Here is a 17,134-nt window from a genome sequence, read left to right on the forward strand (position 1 = left end):
ATTCCCTTGCATTTGATGAAGTAAAAGAAATTGATTTACAACTGGTTTACAACACTACATGGACAATACTGTGAACCACTTAAATTCTGTGTATAAAAGTGCACTGGCTTTGGGACAAAAGTTTTGTCTTGTCAAGGCAGTTTCCAAATGAATGTAATTAAATATAGTCAAATAAATAAAGTGAAAATACAGAATAAATAAAAGTGCATTCTAATCAAAAGACAGACAGATAAACTATAGCTAGTCAAATAACAATAAAATAAACCAAAATCATGACTCATTCGAATCGAGGAGCTTTTCCAAGAAGATCAAAGCATACTGGATGTCATCTGGTGTCAGGTTTGGCAGCTCCTCAGAATCGGTCTGGTCTTTATCTGATCCAGCCGGGGCAGTATGGATGCCACGGAGCCTCATCTGCAGCCACTCCCGGCGCTCCTGGACCTGCTTATATTCCATGATGTTGTGCATAAGCTGGACCTCACTAACCGCCCTCTTACTGCAGCCAAGATCATGAAATGCACATTTGTTTAATGGTCCAAAAACAGACTGTACTGATAAAGAGGAACTAAATACTGAATATAAATGAATAAACAATTATTGATTTGAAGGAAGAGAAATAAGATGGAATTACCCAGGACGTGTCTCACAAAGACTGGAAAGGTGTAAAATGCAGAGTAAAACAAATGGGATTTTATAGTCCATGCTTTGCATTTTGACCATAATTACCTGTTAAAGTAAAAGATCATGTTTGATTCTAAATTTTAAATATTTTACAAATGAAAACATACCCTTGGAAATGAAACAAATAATTAAAAAAATTTTACCTTATGTTTAAAGTTATAAGTAGGTTTTTATGCATCTTGAAATCCCCACATTAAGACAAATGATATTCATATAAATCCAAAAACCAGTCTAAAGATTAATGAACAACACATACTAAGTTGAGACCTATGCTTAAATCTCTACTGACAGACAAACATACCTCTGATATTTGCTTCTCCTCCGTCTGATAAAAGTAAAAGTATTGTTTGTGGTAAAAAGTGGTCAGCCTGGTTTGCTGGTTAGCTCCTATTAGTTATAATAAGTCAATGGAGTACCCCAGTGTGTTTTTATAGCCCCTGATTCCAGCCATTGATGAGCTGCCTTCATTATCACTGTTGATGTCACATGTCCAGCTTCTGGAGGGGGCAGGACAGGAGCTTCAGCCTTTCACCACGTCACACCAGACAAAATGAATGTCTAAAAGAATGACGTTATAGATTGAACCCCAATGCCCTCACATCCACACCCACAACAAATGCACAAAAATGCTACCCGTAAGAAGCAATACTTGTATTTCCATAACTTAAAACTGTTGCTTTAATTTGGGATTTTGTGCCTGGTGAAATTTTAATTAACTACTGCAGTCTACTAAAGGTTTTCCAACTGCCACCTATTGTTGTTCTAATAGGTGATCATGTACTGGCTCTTTTACTGAAAGTTTTCACACAGTGTGTTTCCCTGTCTAAATTGTCATTTTCCAAAGCACTTTTTTTCTTGCGCAGAACTTCACAACACTCCAGACATTCAATTTTGCATGCTTCTCTGTTTTTTAAATTCACACCTAAAGTGCCCTTTTTTTGTCTAAATCCCAGACTGCCTCACAACAATAGAGCCAACATTCTAATGGATTTATGACACTCCTTGAACATTAGGGAGTCTCCCTGGTTACATAGGCACTGCCCTCAAGAATTAACATTGTTTTAATGAGTTTGTGTCCCAAAAAAGGGACTTTTACACCAAACTGACGTCAGAAAAAACATCCTGAATCAAAGAGTAAGTGGGAATTCAGGAGGTTTGTCAGTGGGTGATGCTGTTGCCGTCACTGTCTTGGACATGACCTGTGTGTGTGTGTTTATGTACTGTGTGTGTGTACTGAGAAATTCTGAACATCTGGAGAATCATAACCTAATCAAAGATGAAGATGGATTATGTGAGGAAGAATTGCAGAAAAAATCTGTGCTTTGTGAATTTGCTTGAGTCTTTATTTATCTGACAAAGGTAAGAAAAAATTCACTGACCAACTTAATTGGGTTGTGTAAATACAAAATAAGGTAATTTAGGGTTTGGTTCCTAAACACACAGTGAAAATTTTGGATAAAAACAAAATATCTTCTTTTCTTATCTTCGAATCATTTGCCTCCATCTAACCCTACCCTCTGCAGCCTCTTCTCTCACACCAACTAACTTCATGTGCTCTCTCACTACATGCATAAATCTCCGCTTTGGTCTTATTCTAGACCTCCTGCCTGGTGGCTTTAACCTCAGCGTCATTCTACTGATATATTCTCAGTGGTAGAGCATTAAGTTGGGATGCAGAAGGCAGCAGGTTCGAATCCTACCCCATCAAGTGTGGCCCCACCCAGCCACCTTGGTGCAAGTCGCGAGCCCGGATAAAATGGGAGGGTTGCAACAGGAAGGGCATCCAGTGTAAAGGCTCATGCCTTATCCATGTGCAGAACACCTTCCTCTGTGGTGACCCCTGAAGGGACAAGCTAACCTGTACAACATTGCTTGTCTCACCACCATCTTGAAAATCCTTTCCATTCATTCTTGTTTATACTCTTTTATTGCACAACAGACCTGACACTTTACTCCACCCATTTCAACCTGCTGTCACACACCTCTTCATCTCTTTACCACACTCTCTGTTGATCTGGACCATTGGCCCTATGTTTAAAAGTCCTGTACCTTCTTCACCTACTTTGAAAAAAAAACGTACAGTCACTTACAGTAACAGAGTCTGCCACTGCATCCAGAACATGAAACCATATTCCCCAAAAAGGAAGCCATAAGGAAGCCATTAATTCTGTGCAGAAAAGATGCACATTTCTAAACTCATGTCAGATGGACTGAAAGAGGGTGGAATTGGAGGAACTGCAAGATCTGTAAACATCAACAACATCCCTCAATCTATGGTGCAACTGATTTAGAGGTTCTAAAAATGGAAAATGAGAGTTAATACTTCAATTATAAAGTGACTTATATATAGAGGAAACCCACTAAGTAGTATGAACAGGCAGGTACAAGGGTTATTCTATCCAAGCAAACTGCAGGATGAAAAGCTCAATTGTGAACTTTGCCATGGTGATGGTCTCTGACAGGCCCAAACCCATTTATCATAATCCTTGTGGACCCCTTGAATGCCCTTCTTTCTTTCACATGAGAAAAAAAAAAGGTTGCGATAGTGTCAGTCGAGAAGTCACAGTATGGAATTTAGCCAAGCAGCTAAAGGATTTATTAGTAACTTTTGTTGTCCTCTAGATGAAGATGGTAAGGAAGATGTAAATACAGTCCTCTCTATAAATAGTGGATCAAAGTTTACAATTTCAGTTTCCTGGTATTTCTATCTGGACATATTAAACAACTTAGCACATAGCACCTTATCAATTAGATCAGCCTCATGTTTAATGAGCAAAACTACTGGAATATATCATGTTAAAATAAAGTAAATAAAACTTTAGAGCCCTTGTTTGCAATAAGTCTGTGGTTCATTGACGACACCACCTTGTTTGTTTCTGCTTTTTGATTCTGCTTTTACTCCAACCTTTTTTCTGTTGCTTTTTGTTTTGGGGTATTTCTGGTCATTCTACAACCTTCCACGTTTCCCTCTGTTGAAGTCCTTTGTTGAGTGTGTCTTGGATCATTGTTTTGCTGTAGGATGAAGCTCCTCCCCATTAGTTTTGATGCATTTCTCTGTAAATCTGCAGACAACATGTTTTTAAACGATTTAAATTATTTCTGCTGTTACCATCAAAAGTTATATCAACTACAAAGCCCAGACCATGACAGTAACCCGTCTGTGTCTCACAGATGTCCTTATAGTTTGAAAGTCAGGGGAATTAGTAAGCCAAGCTGGTCCCAAGACTTAAGCATAGTTACAGCAGAATGAATAAATAGGTATTTTTATTTCAGATTAGGCTTTGAAGCTATCTAAACATTGCTGCTGACCAAGTTCACCCTTCATGAAAACTGTATTCCCAGATGGCAGTGGCCTCTTTTAGCATCATAATGCACCCTGACATACTGCAAAAAAATAGTTCAAGAATGGTTGGAGGACCACAACGGGTTACAGGTTCTTCTTTTGGCTGAAAAATGCCTCCAGTTGATGTCACATGGAAGAACCTTCAGTTCAGATTATGTCATCTTGTTATGGAGGTTGTGATCGTGGTCAATCTACTTTTCCAGAGCTCCCCCAGATGATATTATCTGAACTCCTAATGATGCAAAACTCCACTGGCTAATATCGTCTTTAGGAATTTTTCAGCCAGAAGAAAGGAAATATTTTAAAATGGAGACACCAGAGATAACTTTAAAAGCATTAATGTATATTTACACCTAAACTAAAGCCATTGGGAGCAAGTTAAAAAATGATAAAGTTGCCCTTTAAGTAAAACATACTACATAAGTAATTAAGGCAGAAATGCAGAGTTGGGTGATAATTGCCCATGGTTTCATCTACACAAATTGGCCGTTTTTACATTAGACTTAGTCATTTTATCTTTTCTTAACACAAAAATGATGAATAGTGGAGGTTAAAGTAGTTAAAGTAACTATTTGTTAGGTAAGTAACACATAATCCACATAAACAATTTTTGAGATTGAGCATTTTTTGCAGAAAAAAGAAGGGTATTGAATGTTTTATACAATCTTCAACAACCAACAGATTTCTTATTGATATTTCATTCAGTATAAAAGGACAACCCTAACAATTAAATTACAAAGCTCAATGTGATTTAAAATATTTACTCTGCAGGGAGAAGGGTAAATTTGTGAGTTACCACATGTGCATTACAGACATTACTCTTGCCTGATTTCTCAGAACTGATTTGTCCTGTCTCCTAAGTCAATGCAACGTCATTTTATTGCCACCACATACCATCACAGACCATTACTGCAGCCTGAACCCCCTTCACTAAGTAAGATTTATTGCTTTGATGAAGCAGTTGCAGATTTCACTAATTTTACTGATTTTTACCAGAGTGGATCAATAAATGCAGAGGGCTGAATGATTCATTTTACAGTTTTGTATGGTCTGACTATGGTAAAAAAAAAGCCATCAGAGTCTCCTTTCCAGCTTCACACAGCTTGCTTTCAAGCAATATCTCTGCCATGAGTCTAAAATGTGTAAATTATCCCTATATCAAATTTTGTTCCATTTACTGTATTCTGCTGTCTTAATGGGGATGATCAAATGACCAAACTGATTGACAAAATGGAAGACTTGAGGGAGATTAAATAAATGGTCTGCTTATATAGTGCTTTTATCCAAATAATTAAAAAGCAATCTAGTTGGCCACTACACCCTAGATTTTTGGTCCCCAAAGTGTTACCAGTTTGTCCACACTTTCATTAAATTCAAGGTTACTTAGGAAAATAAATCTAATAGATCTAATAGAAAATTCAATTCAATTCAACTTTATTTATATAGCGCCAATTCACAGCAAAGCCATTTCAGGGCACTTTACAGAATAAAGTCAAGATTATAAAGATGTATAGAGAAAACCCAACAATTCCCCCTGGAGCAAGCCACAGGCAACCGTGGAGAGGAAAAACTCCCTTTGAAGAAACCTTCAAAGCCGGGGACACCTGCAGAGAGGGACAGAGACAGGGGGACAGAGAAGGACAAAGACAACTACAGGAGAAAACACACAGAGTTAATGTAATGCAGTGGTGACAATTGCGGGGTTAGAGGAGAGGAGAGAGACAGTCACTTGCTCTGCGAGACAGCTCTCTATTTATTCATAATGGCAAATTAAAAGAGCAGATCTAAGCAATTCTTTGATCATGCTGCTCAGTTCTACAATCAATCAATCTGAGTAGGATTTTAACAATTATACAAACAGTACTTATATTGCATACAGTTCTCAACTCGACTTCATTCCTAGCTCAACAAAGTTTCCTAATGGATACTAGACAGAGGATAATTGTTAGAGAGAGGAGGAAAGGAGCTCAGTGCATCTGGGGGTGGGTCCCCCAGCAGTATAAGCCTATAGCAGCATAACTATAATAAACGATATGCTTTATTAAAGAGGAAGGTTTTAAACCTAGGCTTAAAAGTAGAGAGGGTGTCTGCTTCCCGAATCTGAACTGGGAGCTTGTTCCAAAGGAGAATATGAGTTTAAAATCTGTATGACCCTGGGCCTTAAACGTGCAAGAAGAGTGGGCTATAGTGGAGAGGAAAAACTCCCTTTGACAGTGTAAACCCCCAACAGAACCAGGTTCAGGGTAGGTGGTTTAGAGTAGAGAGAAGAGAAGAGCAATGAAAAGCAACAAACAAAAAAAAGTGGGCAGGAAGTGCAGAATGGAAACATACAGCTCTGAAACCCAAGCTACGAAAAAAGCACGAGAACAAAGAGAAGGAGAGGGAGAAACACAATTATTGTAAAAGGAAAATACAATAATGACAGGCAATGGCAGCATTCACAGTGCATTCAGAAAGTTTTCAGACCCACTTCACTTTTCAGATTTTGTTATGTTGTGTTATGTTTTGTTATACTACAATTGTACCAATTCAGTTTTTTACTCAATAATATTCTGACAAAGTGAAAACAGAATTTTAAAAAGGTCTGCAAATTCCATAAAGTGAAAAAAAAAAAACACTGAAATATCACATGCAGAATTTACATGTGAAAGACAAAAGTAGCTATTTATAAATATTATGCCCCCTTTAACCCTAAACAGTTTAAGGAGCAATTTGAATTTCTGCAGTTTGAAATTGATCTGCATTGATGTATGGGCTGGAGAATTTTTAGCACAAGTAAAGCCTTCAAGGTTACAATATTCTTTCAAGGAATGTTTTACATGTAGTAATATGCATGTCCTGCACAAACCTGCACAATGTTAGATTTCCGTGAGTTGTCAGTGTGATGGAAATACTTCCCTTCACTTGCCTAAATTTTTCTCTTTTTTTTTCACTCTGCATCTTTATGTTTTTGCTGCCCACAGTAGCTCTGTGTGATCAAAATGGCAGCAGACCCTCTCCCCACCCCAAAATGAAATGCAAGCACAATGAAAACATTGAGCTGTGTGTTCATTACTCTGACAAAATAAAAAACGGTTTGGGGAGATGATGTAGAATCTATGTAGGTCATCATATCTGTGATCATCATGTGGCATCAAAGTCTTCTTAGCCAAGGCAAAACTGAACAAAACACTAAAAACAAGAGGTATCTGAGGGGTAATAATAAAAGATAGTTTGCAGTGTGTAATCTGGCCATTTGCCAGCATGGAGCCCAATTTGTTTTGTGCAGAGAATGTCAGGGAGTTGAGAAGGCTATAAATCTCAGCGAGTGGCAAAGTTACTGTGTCATGTGTTAATGACCCTATCAACCCCCAGAGATCTATGATGGACATTTAGTGCTGCAGGGCGGCAAACGTCTTACTCATAACCTCCTTAACATTTCCACAAATAGAACATGTTAAGCTTGCATAAGTCAGGATAAAACATATCTGTATGATACAATATATGGCAATGTTTCAATGTTACATTTTCTTACAATTTCTTTCTTGTGGCTATTGGCCTTCAAATCAGGATAGGTTCAAGGCTAAACATATGGTGGGTTTATTAGAAGTGAAAGCAGCTGCCTGCAGTGGCTGAAAATGCAACAGTAAGCGGTAACCCAAATTTGACCTTGGAATATTCTGCTTTTCCTTGCATTCTATGATATTTAAACAATTTAAATTGAAGTCCATATTTTCTTATAAAGATCTTACAGGTATGTCTAATAAAAAGAACAAAACTGAAGATTTAGCCTTACTCTGTTTTAACACACACAATCAATGTACTGTATACATTTATGATCAAAACATATATGGGAACAATTCAGCAGTATGCTTAAAAAACTTTATTTAATTTGGTTGAAATACAGTCATAAAACTCCATTAACAATGACAAAAAATACACAGAGAACATGAAAATAGTAGAAGAAATCACAATAATAACAATTACCAACAAACAGCACAAAATTAACACAGCAATCATGTATTAACAAAACCAATTAGAAGCAATTACATGAATCATGCAAAACAGACAGATGATTAAACTTGATGACAGTATTGACCGCTGAACATCCATGCTACCCCTGCTAGAACACTTGTTTATTAGTTTCTTAAATATCATGTGAAATATCATTAGCATGACTGTGTTTACTAGATTTATAAAAACTCTGCTTCATGCTTCCTTTTGACCTTCTGGTGAACGATCAGAGTGTTTATTCAGAGTTCGTTTATTATAGTTATGCTGCTATAGGCTTATACTGCTGGGGGACCCACCCCCAGATGCACTGAGCTCCTTTCCTCCTCTCTCTAACAATTATCCTCTGTCTAGTATCCATTAGGAAACTTTGTTGAGCTAGGAATGAAGTCGAGTTGAGAACTGTATGCAATATAAGTACTGTTTGTATAATTGTTAGAATCCTACTCAGATTGATTGATTGTAGAACTGAGCAGCACGATCAAAGAATTGCTTAGATCTGCTCTTTTAATTTGCCATTATGAATAAATAGAGAGCTGTCTCGCAGAGCAAGTGACTGTCTATCATCTCTTATAACATTTGACCTCACAACTTAAAGTCGGTAACTACACCCAACACAGGTATAACTACAAATGCCTGAACACTCTAAGGGTGCTTTCTATAATAAGCAATGTGGCCTAACCACTCTGTAAATCCTCAGAGATTTCACTGTTGGATATTTGTAGTCAAGACTAATGCAGAGAATAAAGAGAAGACATAATGGCCTGCCGGAATCAGTGTGGGAGCTGACAAAGTCTTATACATATGAAATGTGTGTTTTGACATCTGGCCTACATTACATTTTTCCATACTAATGCCTGTCCACCACAACACAAAAACAACCTGTAAGATTTATTGTTCTGGCTGATTGTATTGATAGTGTATTAATGAAATTAATGGAATCCAGCTTCCTAATGGCTATAGTCCAATGCACAACCTGATAACCCATCTAATTGCCTATCGTTATTAAGCTAGCATGGGTAAAGGATGTTCTTGCTCTAAAGCTGGTGTAGCCTACAGGCACAGAACAGAAAAGAGGTATTGGTAGAGGGTGGTAGGATTGAAATGGGTTACAGCAATATGTTTGCTGTGCGTGTCAGACTCAGTGATGGATAACCTATGATCTTGTTGGTCTGTGAGGCATTTCCTTAAGAACATGATTAAAAACATCAAGAGTTTGGGAAAAAATATATGTTGCTCTCCTAAATTTAGTATTTTATAAAGGAACAAACAGAATAGTACAAGAAGTTTATGGTTGTTAACTGTTGAAGCTGAATTATTGCCTTGACAATAGCAGTTTGACAAATAAAATTTCAATTAAAGGTCAAAGTCCTTGCAGAAAAAGTCCAAAGGTTTGCAATATTATATCTTAGTTAAGAAATTAGATATTGTAAAACTACTTTCCCCCACCTTTATTGCGTATGCAGACTTAATTATTCATGTTTTGTAAGTGGGAAGCTGTAAAACAACATACAAACGTAGGCTACGATTTGTGATATTATTTGTTTGCATTTTGAGCACAAGATAAATTGTGTAGAGGAAGAATCGATGGATGACGGAATAGACAATTTTTTTGTTTTTTATTTTGAAAGTTCACCTTCACCGTCTGATACAGGGCCGGAATGGTCTTTTAATGTCGGTACATTTCGGGCCATATGGGTTAATTAAGTTCTCAGTATCAATGCGCTTTAAATGCAAACACGTTATTAGTAATCATGCCCCGATCATGCTCGTCACCACTCGATGTTTTGATTAATTTGGTACAAAAGATGAACACCTGGTGTTAAATTACGACATCTAGTGTGGAAATAGTGAGCAGCTTTTGCAATACACTACTGTACGGGTGTCTCGGTAATTCACCACTTTTAAATGCAAACATTGTTTAGAATGTATGGAATGGAATGGAATGCAAAGTAAAATGTAACCATGACCCGGCTGTGACCCATCATCCGTCAAATGCGTTTTTTTTTTTAAGTGCTCAGAAACCGGGCTTTTTCTAGACGTTATTGAATACATCATGAGCTCTGGGCGGCAGAGACGGTCTCTTTGAAGCTGATTCTGCCGGCTTGAGGTGGCTCTGCGTTAAGGTAATTGTTAGAAAACGCTCATGTATAAAGTATTTTTGTCTTACACTCAATAAATGAGTCAAAGTAAGTTTTGGTTTAGAGCAGGTCAAGTTTTTAAACGGTAAGAAAATATAAGGAAAGAGACTTTGGCTAAACGTAATGGTGAACCTACCTGGTTTTCAAGCTTGTTTTGCTAAAACCATTGTCTTTTACTATCACTAGTCTACTGCTAGTAGCTATATTAACTAAACAAAGGTGTAAAAAATGTGGAATGCAAATGTAAAATGTAAAGCACAAAATCAAGGTGCAAGTAGGCCAACTTATCTCTTGTTCAACTCCATGTGGTTACATTGTTTCAACTTCTGTCAAAAATACTATCAGTAAGCAGTAAGTGTGGCCTAATAAAAACAGCACAGATAGCCATGAACTTTAACCAAGTAGGTAAAAGTTATAATTACAAATCGACTTTAATCAAAAAATGTCACCCTGATGTTTTTTCTGCTAATTCCCAGAAAAAGTGTAACTATCGGTAACTATTGCATGTAGGAAGTGGACACTTATTATATTTATTTGCCTGCTCATGTATGGATTGAAGCTTTGTAATAAGGGCACGATTAAGTAAACACTTAATCATAGAGTCTATTCTCTATGAGTTGGACAGTTGTCCACGGAGCACAGTGTCAGTGGTTCGATCCCTGTTCCTGGCTATATGTCAAGTGTCTCTGGGCAAGACACTGAACCCCTAACAGCCCATTCCCCTCCCACCTGTGCAGTGCCGGTCCAAGCTCGGTAGAAATTGGGGAGGGTTGCATCAGGAAGGGCATCCAGTGTAAAAACTCTGCCAAATCAACATGTGGACAATGATCGGCGAAAGGACAAAAAAATAGAAAATAAATTAAAATTTATTAAATACTATGCAAATAGATTATGTTTTCTGGGAAATAGAATATACTGACTGTTGCCCTTTTGACATATACTTTATAATCTTTACTTCACTGAGGTTGTTCTTACACAGTCAGAACACATCCATCTGTTTAGTGCCTGGGCCTTGATGTTAAGTCATAGAAACGATCACAACATACTGTATGCTAAATGCCTGTAATCAACAAAACAATGAATAAATACATCTTGGTGGGTCACTGATTGGTATGAAAATTGACAGGAATCATGCTAACATTACAATGTTAACACATTTGTCACAGAAAGTGAATAAGTTATATTCAACACTGAAGGTTTTCGGTTCTTTATGTAATTTTGTATTTATGTGAGAATACTAAACTGTGTACTAGTAAATACAGGTAATTTGATGATTCTGTTATTTTAAATACCAGCCGAAGTCCAAAACAAGCAAAAAGGCTAGCTTCAGGGAATAGACATTTAAAGCAAAGTGCTCTTGGAGAATAGGTTTACGTTTTTTTAAATAAGTGAATTTTGGATTGCTGGATTCAATTTCAAGGTCATTTTAGATGCTGATGTTATTGTTGAACTTTATGGCAGTCTCATATTAAACTCTTATATCGGCAGTCATTTTCTTAAATTGAGTCTACCCTCAGTCATATACAACACGGCCACATAAACAGGCAAGATGGAGCAAATAAAAACCAAAACAGATTGTAAAACATCAGTGAAATACTATGGGGACTGCCCAAATATAACAAATTAATCATAACAAGAGATAAAACAGTTACATCGAGACAAAAAAGAAAATGCAATAGTGTACACAGTTGCTTTTATCAGAGGACAAGTAGGAGGTTCTGTCCATCAGTTGCAAAATGTTCCACAAATGTAAATAACACCCTTTCCTTTAGTTGCAGTGCTTATTGTTGCTGTCTGAGTATGTTTATTGTTATAAACTTAAGTATTACCAAAATTATAATACGTTTTGCATTTGCTTTTATTGAAGTAATAATCGAGGCAGGTGTTGGACTAATATTCTCTTTTTATAGAACAGACTCATGAGTGAATGTGAGGAGACAGACTTCTTGTGGGAGTCTTGGACTCCACATGGGAAGAGAAAGAGAAAGAAGGAACCCCACACGGACAAAATATGCTCCAAACGCAAAGACATCATCACCATGAAAACACATGAGAGTATCCAGAAGAAAAAGAAGAAGAAAAAGAAAAACTCTAAATTCAAAGAAGCAATGGAAAGAAGGAAAGAAAAGAAGAAAGATAAGAAGAAAAAGAAAAGCAAATTCCCTCTAGGGTTAGATGACAGATTTATTTTCACACAGGGTTACTCCGGTGCATCAGACCCTGTTGCCGAATCAAAACCTGAACCATCAAATCCTGCCAGCACTGATCTAATCACTGAAAACTCAAAAAAGAAAATGAAAAGACAAAAGAAAGTGGTATTTGATTTACCACCAGGATCCATTTGTGTCAAACGTCCTAAATGTATACCTTCATCAACCAAAGAGAAAACCCTCCCAGAGAAAGAAGCTTCGAGAGACACTGTGAGTTGTTCTCAGGTAACAGTAACAGGGCACAGCCAGGCTCAGCCACTTGATAATGATTCCCAGTGCACATGCAGCGATGATATAAACAGCCAGGATCTTTTTATCACGCAAAAGACATTCAGGACATTGCCCTCTGAGCCTTCCAGTGGCGAAGCCAGTGACAAATCAGATGATACAACTATCCAATCAATCACACAGCGAGAAATGTTTGAGCTCTCATCTGTGGTTCAGATAAATCATCATGAGGAATTAAGCACACATCTACAGGGCTCACATATTCAGAAGCATCCCAAGCAGGTGAAAGAACACCTGCTCAAGCCAAAGGCAATACAGATGGTCCTTACAGAAGAGAAGGAACAGTACTTCCATTTAGCAAAACCGAATCCCAAAACACAGATAGAGTTAGATACAAACCTCACTAAGGAGACAACAGTGTCTGTGAAGCCACGTGTAGCGAATCCTTACCTAGATCATCCCATAGTGCTAAACTGTTCCATGGATGTTGCAAAACCAAAGCAAATGTCATGTAGTTCAAACCAACAGTCTCCTACTTGTCTTCTGAACCCAGACAGGCCCTCCCTGCGTCTCCGGATGTCCACAGCAAGTGTTTCCACACAGACAGAAAACTTCTTCACCACTGAACTCTCCTCCTATCTCAATTTTTACAAGAAAAGCAGTGTGACTGTTTGTAAACTAAAACCTCTGGACCTCAGTCTTCCCCAGAGGATCAGAAAAGACCTGGATAAGTGTCTAGGAGTGAAGATACCAGAGACTGAAGCTGATGAACAGAAGCTCAGTGAGCAGAAACAAGCTTTGCCAGAAGAGATAGAAGGTAATGGTCCCAAAAACCGCAATTTGCCTTCATTTTGCTCTTCAGATACAAAAATAGGGCCAAAGAAGGAGCCTGCTGTTCGACAGCTGTGGTCTGTGACCACCAAGGGTAAAAGCGAAGCACCTACGAACCCCCACTCAGACTGTGAGCCAAAGTCTGCAGACACAACCTCTAGTGAGGACAACGAGGCCTCCTGTCGGACTGGCAAGGTAGACTTGACTCAGGTAAGACTACGTCATCCTCTACACACTGTTCACTGAACTTACACCGGCCTATGCAACAACAAGATATTGGGAGACGGGACTGGAATCGTCCAGACCCAACTGTTGCCTATGCTATTCAGCAAAGTGTTAAGAGAGAGTGGCAAGGAGAAAAAAGCCCATATGAAATCTCAGGCATGTGGGAGACTGGAAGAAGTTTTTATTAGTTTTTTAATATGTTGATCAGTGTCAAACACACATATTTACTCTAGAATAACATTAGCTAAAATGTAGAAAAGGCAGTCAGTGGAGAAAATTAGACCCCTTTTAAATAGAGAACTATAGTGTATATATCTATATATATAATGTTAAGGATTAATATCTTCAGTAAAAAGATATTGGGGCTTATTGGTAAGGTGATTTGTGATAAAGCATGCACTACATGTGTTTTGTTCTGTTACCTGTTTGGCCCGTTACCAATGAAACAAGTGTTTGTGTGTTCGTATAATTAACAAATTAAGATAACTGAAGGTACTATTTTTATTTGACTTCAGGTCAGAGCGGTCCAGATGAGACTCAACGAGTCCTTCTTCTTCAAAACAAAAGGAGAGGGACAGTCACCCAGAGCTGAGTCTCCACTGATGAAACTTGTTCAGAGCAGAGACAAAAAGAGCAGAAAAGGTCAATAGGGTCCTTTGGAATGATAGATATTGATAGTTGGCATTAAGCAGTTAGTGCTTCCACTATTCTGACTAGATGTAGATTCAGAGTGTGAAACATGGGGACATGTGTTTCAGCAGTCTGGGTCTAAGAGTGGGTGAAGAAAATTCAACTCATAATTCTAAAACTCTGGACCATGCCCTTGTGAGTCTTTGGAGAGAAAGGTGTGAAGTTGCCACTGTCACAGATGTCAGTGTCTATTTTAAGATAGCTGATCCTAAAATAGAAATTCCCCCAAAATGAACTTGTTGAAACTTAAAAAAAAAATAGTATAACTGTATTGATCTCGTGTTTGTTGTTTGAATTCACAAGTTAGATGGTTTTATACTGTTTAAGTACAAACAGATTTGTGTGTAGAGTTCATTCTTTGAATTTCAGTGTCAGGTTTTTGATAGTTTTAATAACATTTATATGACATATTGTAGTTCTGAGTTTTGTCCTTAGTTCTGTAAAAAAACATTTCTTAATTCAAACTATTTATTGTGCAGACAGTGGTTGACTTACTGTACAATCTTTATGATATACAGTTTCAGTGTTTTTCAAAACTCCCCAGTGTAGCTGTTTATGCATGTACGTATATGACCAAATAAACTGCGGTTAAGTCATGCATTCAGTCTTTTATTAAGCAGGTAATGAAAAGGGCACCAAAATGCAAAGTACATTGCCAAAAGATGTTATGGTGATACTGAAGCTCTAGTTGTGTCTGAAGAGTTTGCTGCCCATCCAGCTCCAGAGGTGAAAGAAGACATAGACAGGGATGGTGACTGGCAGCAGCAGACTGTAGAAACACAGACTGTTGCTGCTAGTGCAGCCCTGAGGGAAATTCTCATCCACAGCAGCAGAGTAGAACAAACCAAAGAGGGATACTATCGGGACCAGTCCCACCATCATCGACAGGGAGAACATACTTGCAAATTGGCTCCGAGTCAGTGTACTGCTAGAATAAAATATCAGTGATGTGATATATAACATATACTTTTGATATATACTTTTCTGACTGTGCGGTTATACAATATCCAGTTACTGTGTTAAAGAGGTACTGTCTCATTCATTATTTAAAACACCACAGTCTGTTTTGCCTTGTACTGAAATGCCCTAGTTGTGTCTAAAGAGCTTGATGCCTATCCAGCTCCAGAGGTGGAATGCTGTATCTATTCTTGTGTTGGGGCTGATTTGGCATCTGCGTCTTTCTGAATAAGTCTGGCTTCTTGAGGGATCATGTTGGGGATGCCGTCAATGATGGGATAAGCGATGCCAAGCTCCTCATTTATCAGCTCATTGCTCTTGGCCTCATACCTGGGGAGGAACAAAGGTGTAACGTATTTCAAAAGCAGTTACTAAAAATTAATTACTCAATACTAAAGACAGGAAATATTCTGATAAACATTATCATTAGAAAACTGAGGGCCACAATCCGATTTAATAAATGTTAAATGCTATGTGTTTTAAATAAACAGAGGTTCAAGAAGTACTCAGATCTTCTACTGTCTTAACCTAAAATGTTGCGTTGGAAAATTTGTAACATGCACAGGTATAAGTTAAAGGGTGATGTCACCATTTATAACTTGCATCCTATGTTCTAAACTGGGGAGTAAATGTATATGCATATACATAGCATATAGCTGCTTCTAGCTTAAAAACTCCTAAAGATGATATAATTGTGAGTTCAGATTATATCATCTGAACTAAAGGTGCAATTTGTTAGGTGAAGGAAAAAATGGCCGGAAGAGGGAGAACAAAATTCTCATTGCTGTTAGCATTATGTCAGATGACATTATCTGAACTGAAAAGTTTTATTATACCAAAAGTACAGTGATGATGCCGCAAGTAAAGGTGGAGCTAATTTTAAATACTTAATTATAACAAATCAGCATTTATTAGTTAATGTATAAAGTATATGCACCTGCAAAGTAACAGAAGTAAATAAATGTAGTAGCAGGAAGTACAAGAATTCAATTAAAAATGGAGTGAAACTAAATTAAACAAATGGTGGTTTAGTTACTTTACATTACTGCCACTAAATTGTTTGGACACAACATTTTGATAATTGTCAATCTAATGGTCACAGATAATATAGTTACTAAGTAAAAAATAGGCTGAATTGGATGGAGATGCCTTTCAGGGAATGTAAACCTTATAGTTCTAGCTGCAATACTCAGCCCAGGTCAGTAAACTCTACTGCTGAATGTCTGTCTTACCTCAGTGGCTTCTTAGACAGAGGACATACGAGGAACTCCAGCAGGGAGGTGTCAAAAGGCTGCTGCGCTTCGTCCTTCGCACCCGTAAAGCTCCTGATAAACACGGTCGCGGGTGTTATCTTCTGTATCAGAGATGCTTGCTTCACATAACGAGTAACACGAGATGTTCGTATCACAACGCTGCCAAAAACATTCCCAAACATGGCAAAACAGTTCCACAAGCAACAGAAAACTCCCCAACCGGAAGCGCCTCTTTCTGTGTCACCGAATATAAGTCCACTTCCTGTTTACTAAAAAGGTTGTCAGTCTTTCCATTTATTTCCCCTTTTTTTTTAGAAATCTATTTGCATTCGACAATCCACAATTTCACAATTTATTTTATTTTTTGTATATTTTATTTATAGTTTTATTTTGATTTATTTTTAAGATATTACACATTTTCATCATAGACATTGGATTATTATTCTTTCCGCAGTTTCTTCATTTGTCCTTTAGGAGGCAGTCTTGAACTGTTCAGTTCAGCTAAGCTAATTCACGTGTTATTTGACAAGAAAATGAATCTTAAGTATGACAAACACATTAAAACATTATAAATTGCATTGCATT

General features: G+C 37.6%; 1 protein-coding gene across 1 annotated transcript; it reads right to left on the bottom strand.

The window, feature by feature from the left end:
• Positions 1-14,932: 14,932 nt before the first annotated feature.
• Positions 14,933-15,486, bottom strand: zgc:162634 (uncharacterized protein LOC555881 homolog). Its single transcript, XM_067502599.1, has one exon. The coding sequence runs from the start codon at positions 15,300-15,302 to the stop codon at positions 15,024-15,026; it is 279 nt and encodes a 92-aa protein (XP_067358700.1). The 5' UTR covers positions 15,303-15,486; the 3' UTR covers positions 14,933-15,023.
• Positions 15,487-17,134: the final 1,648 nt, after the last annotated feature.

The sequence above is a fragment of the Channa argus genome, chromosome 4 (genome assembly GCF_033026475.1).
Source record: "Channa argus isolate prfri chromosome 4, Channa argus male v1.0, whole genome shotgun sequence".
NCBI classification, from domain to species: domain Eukaryota; kingdom Metazoa; phylum Chordata; class Actinopteri; order Anabantiformes; family Channidae; genus Channa; species Channa argus.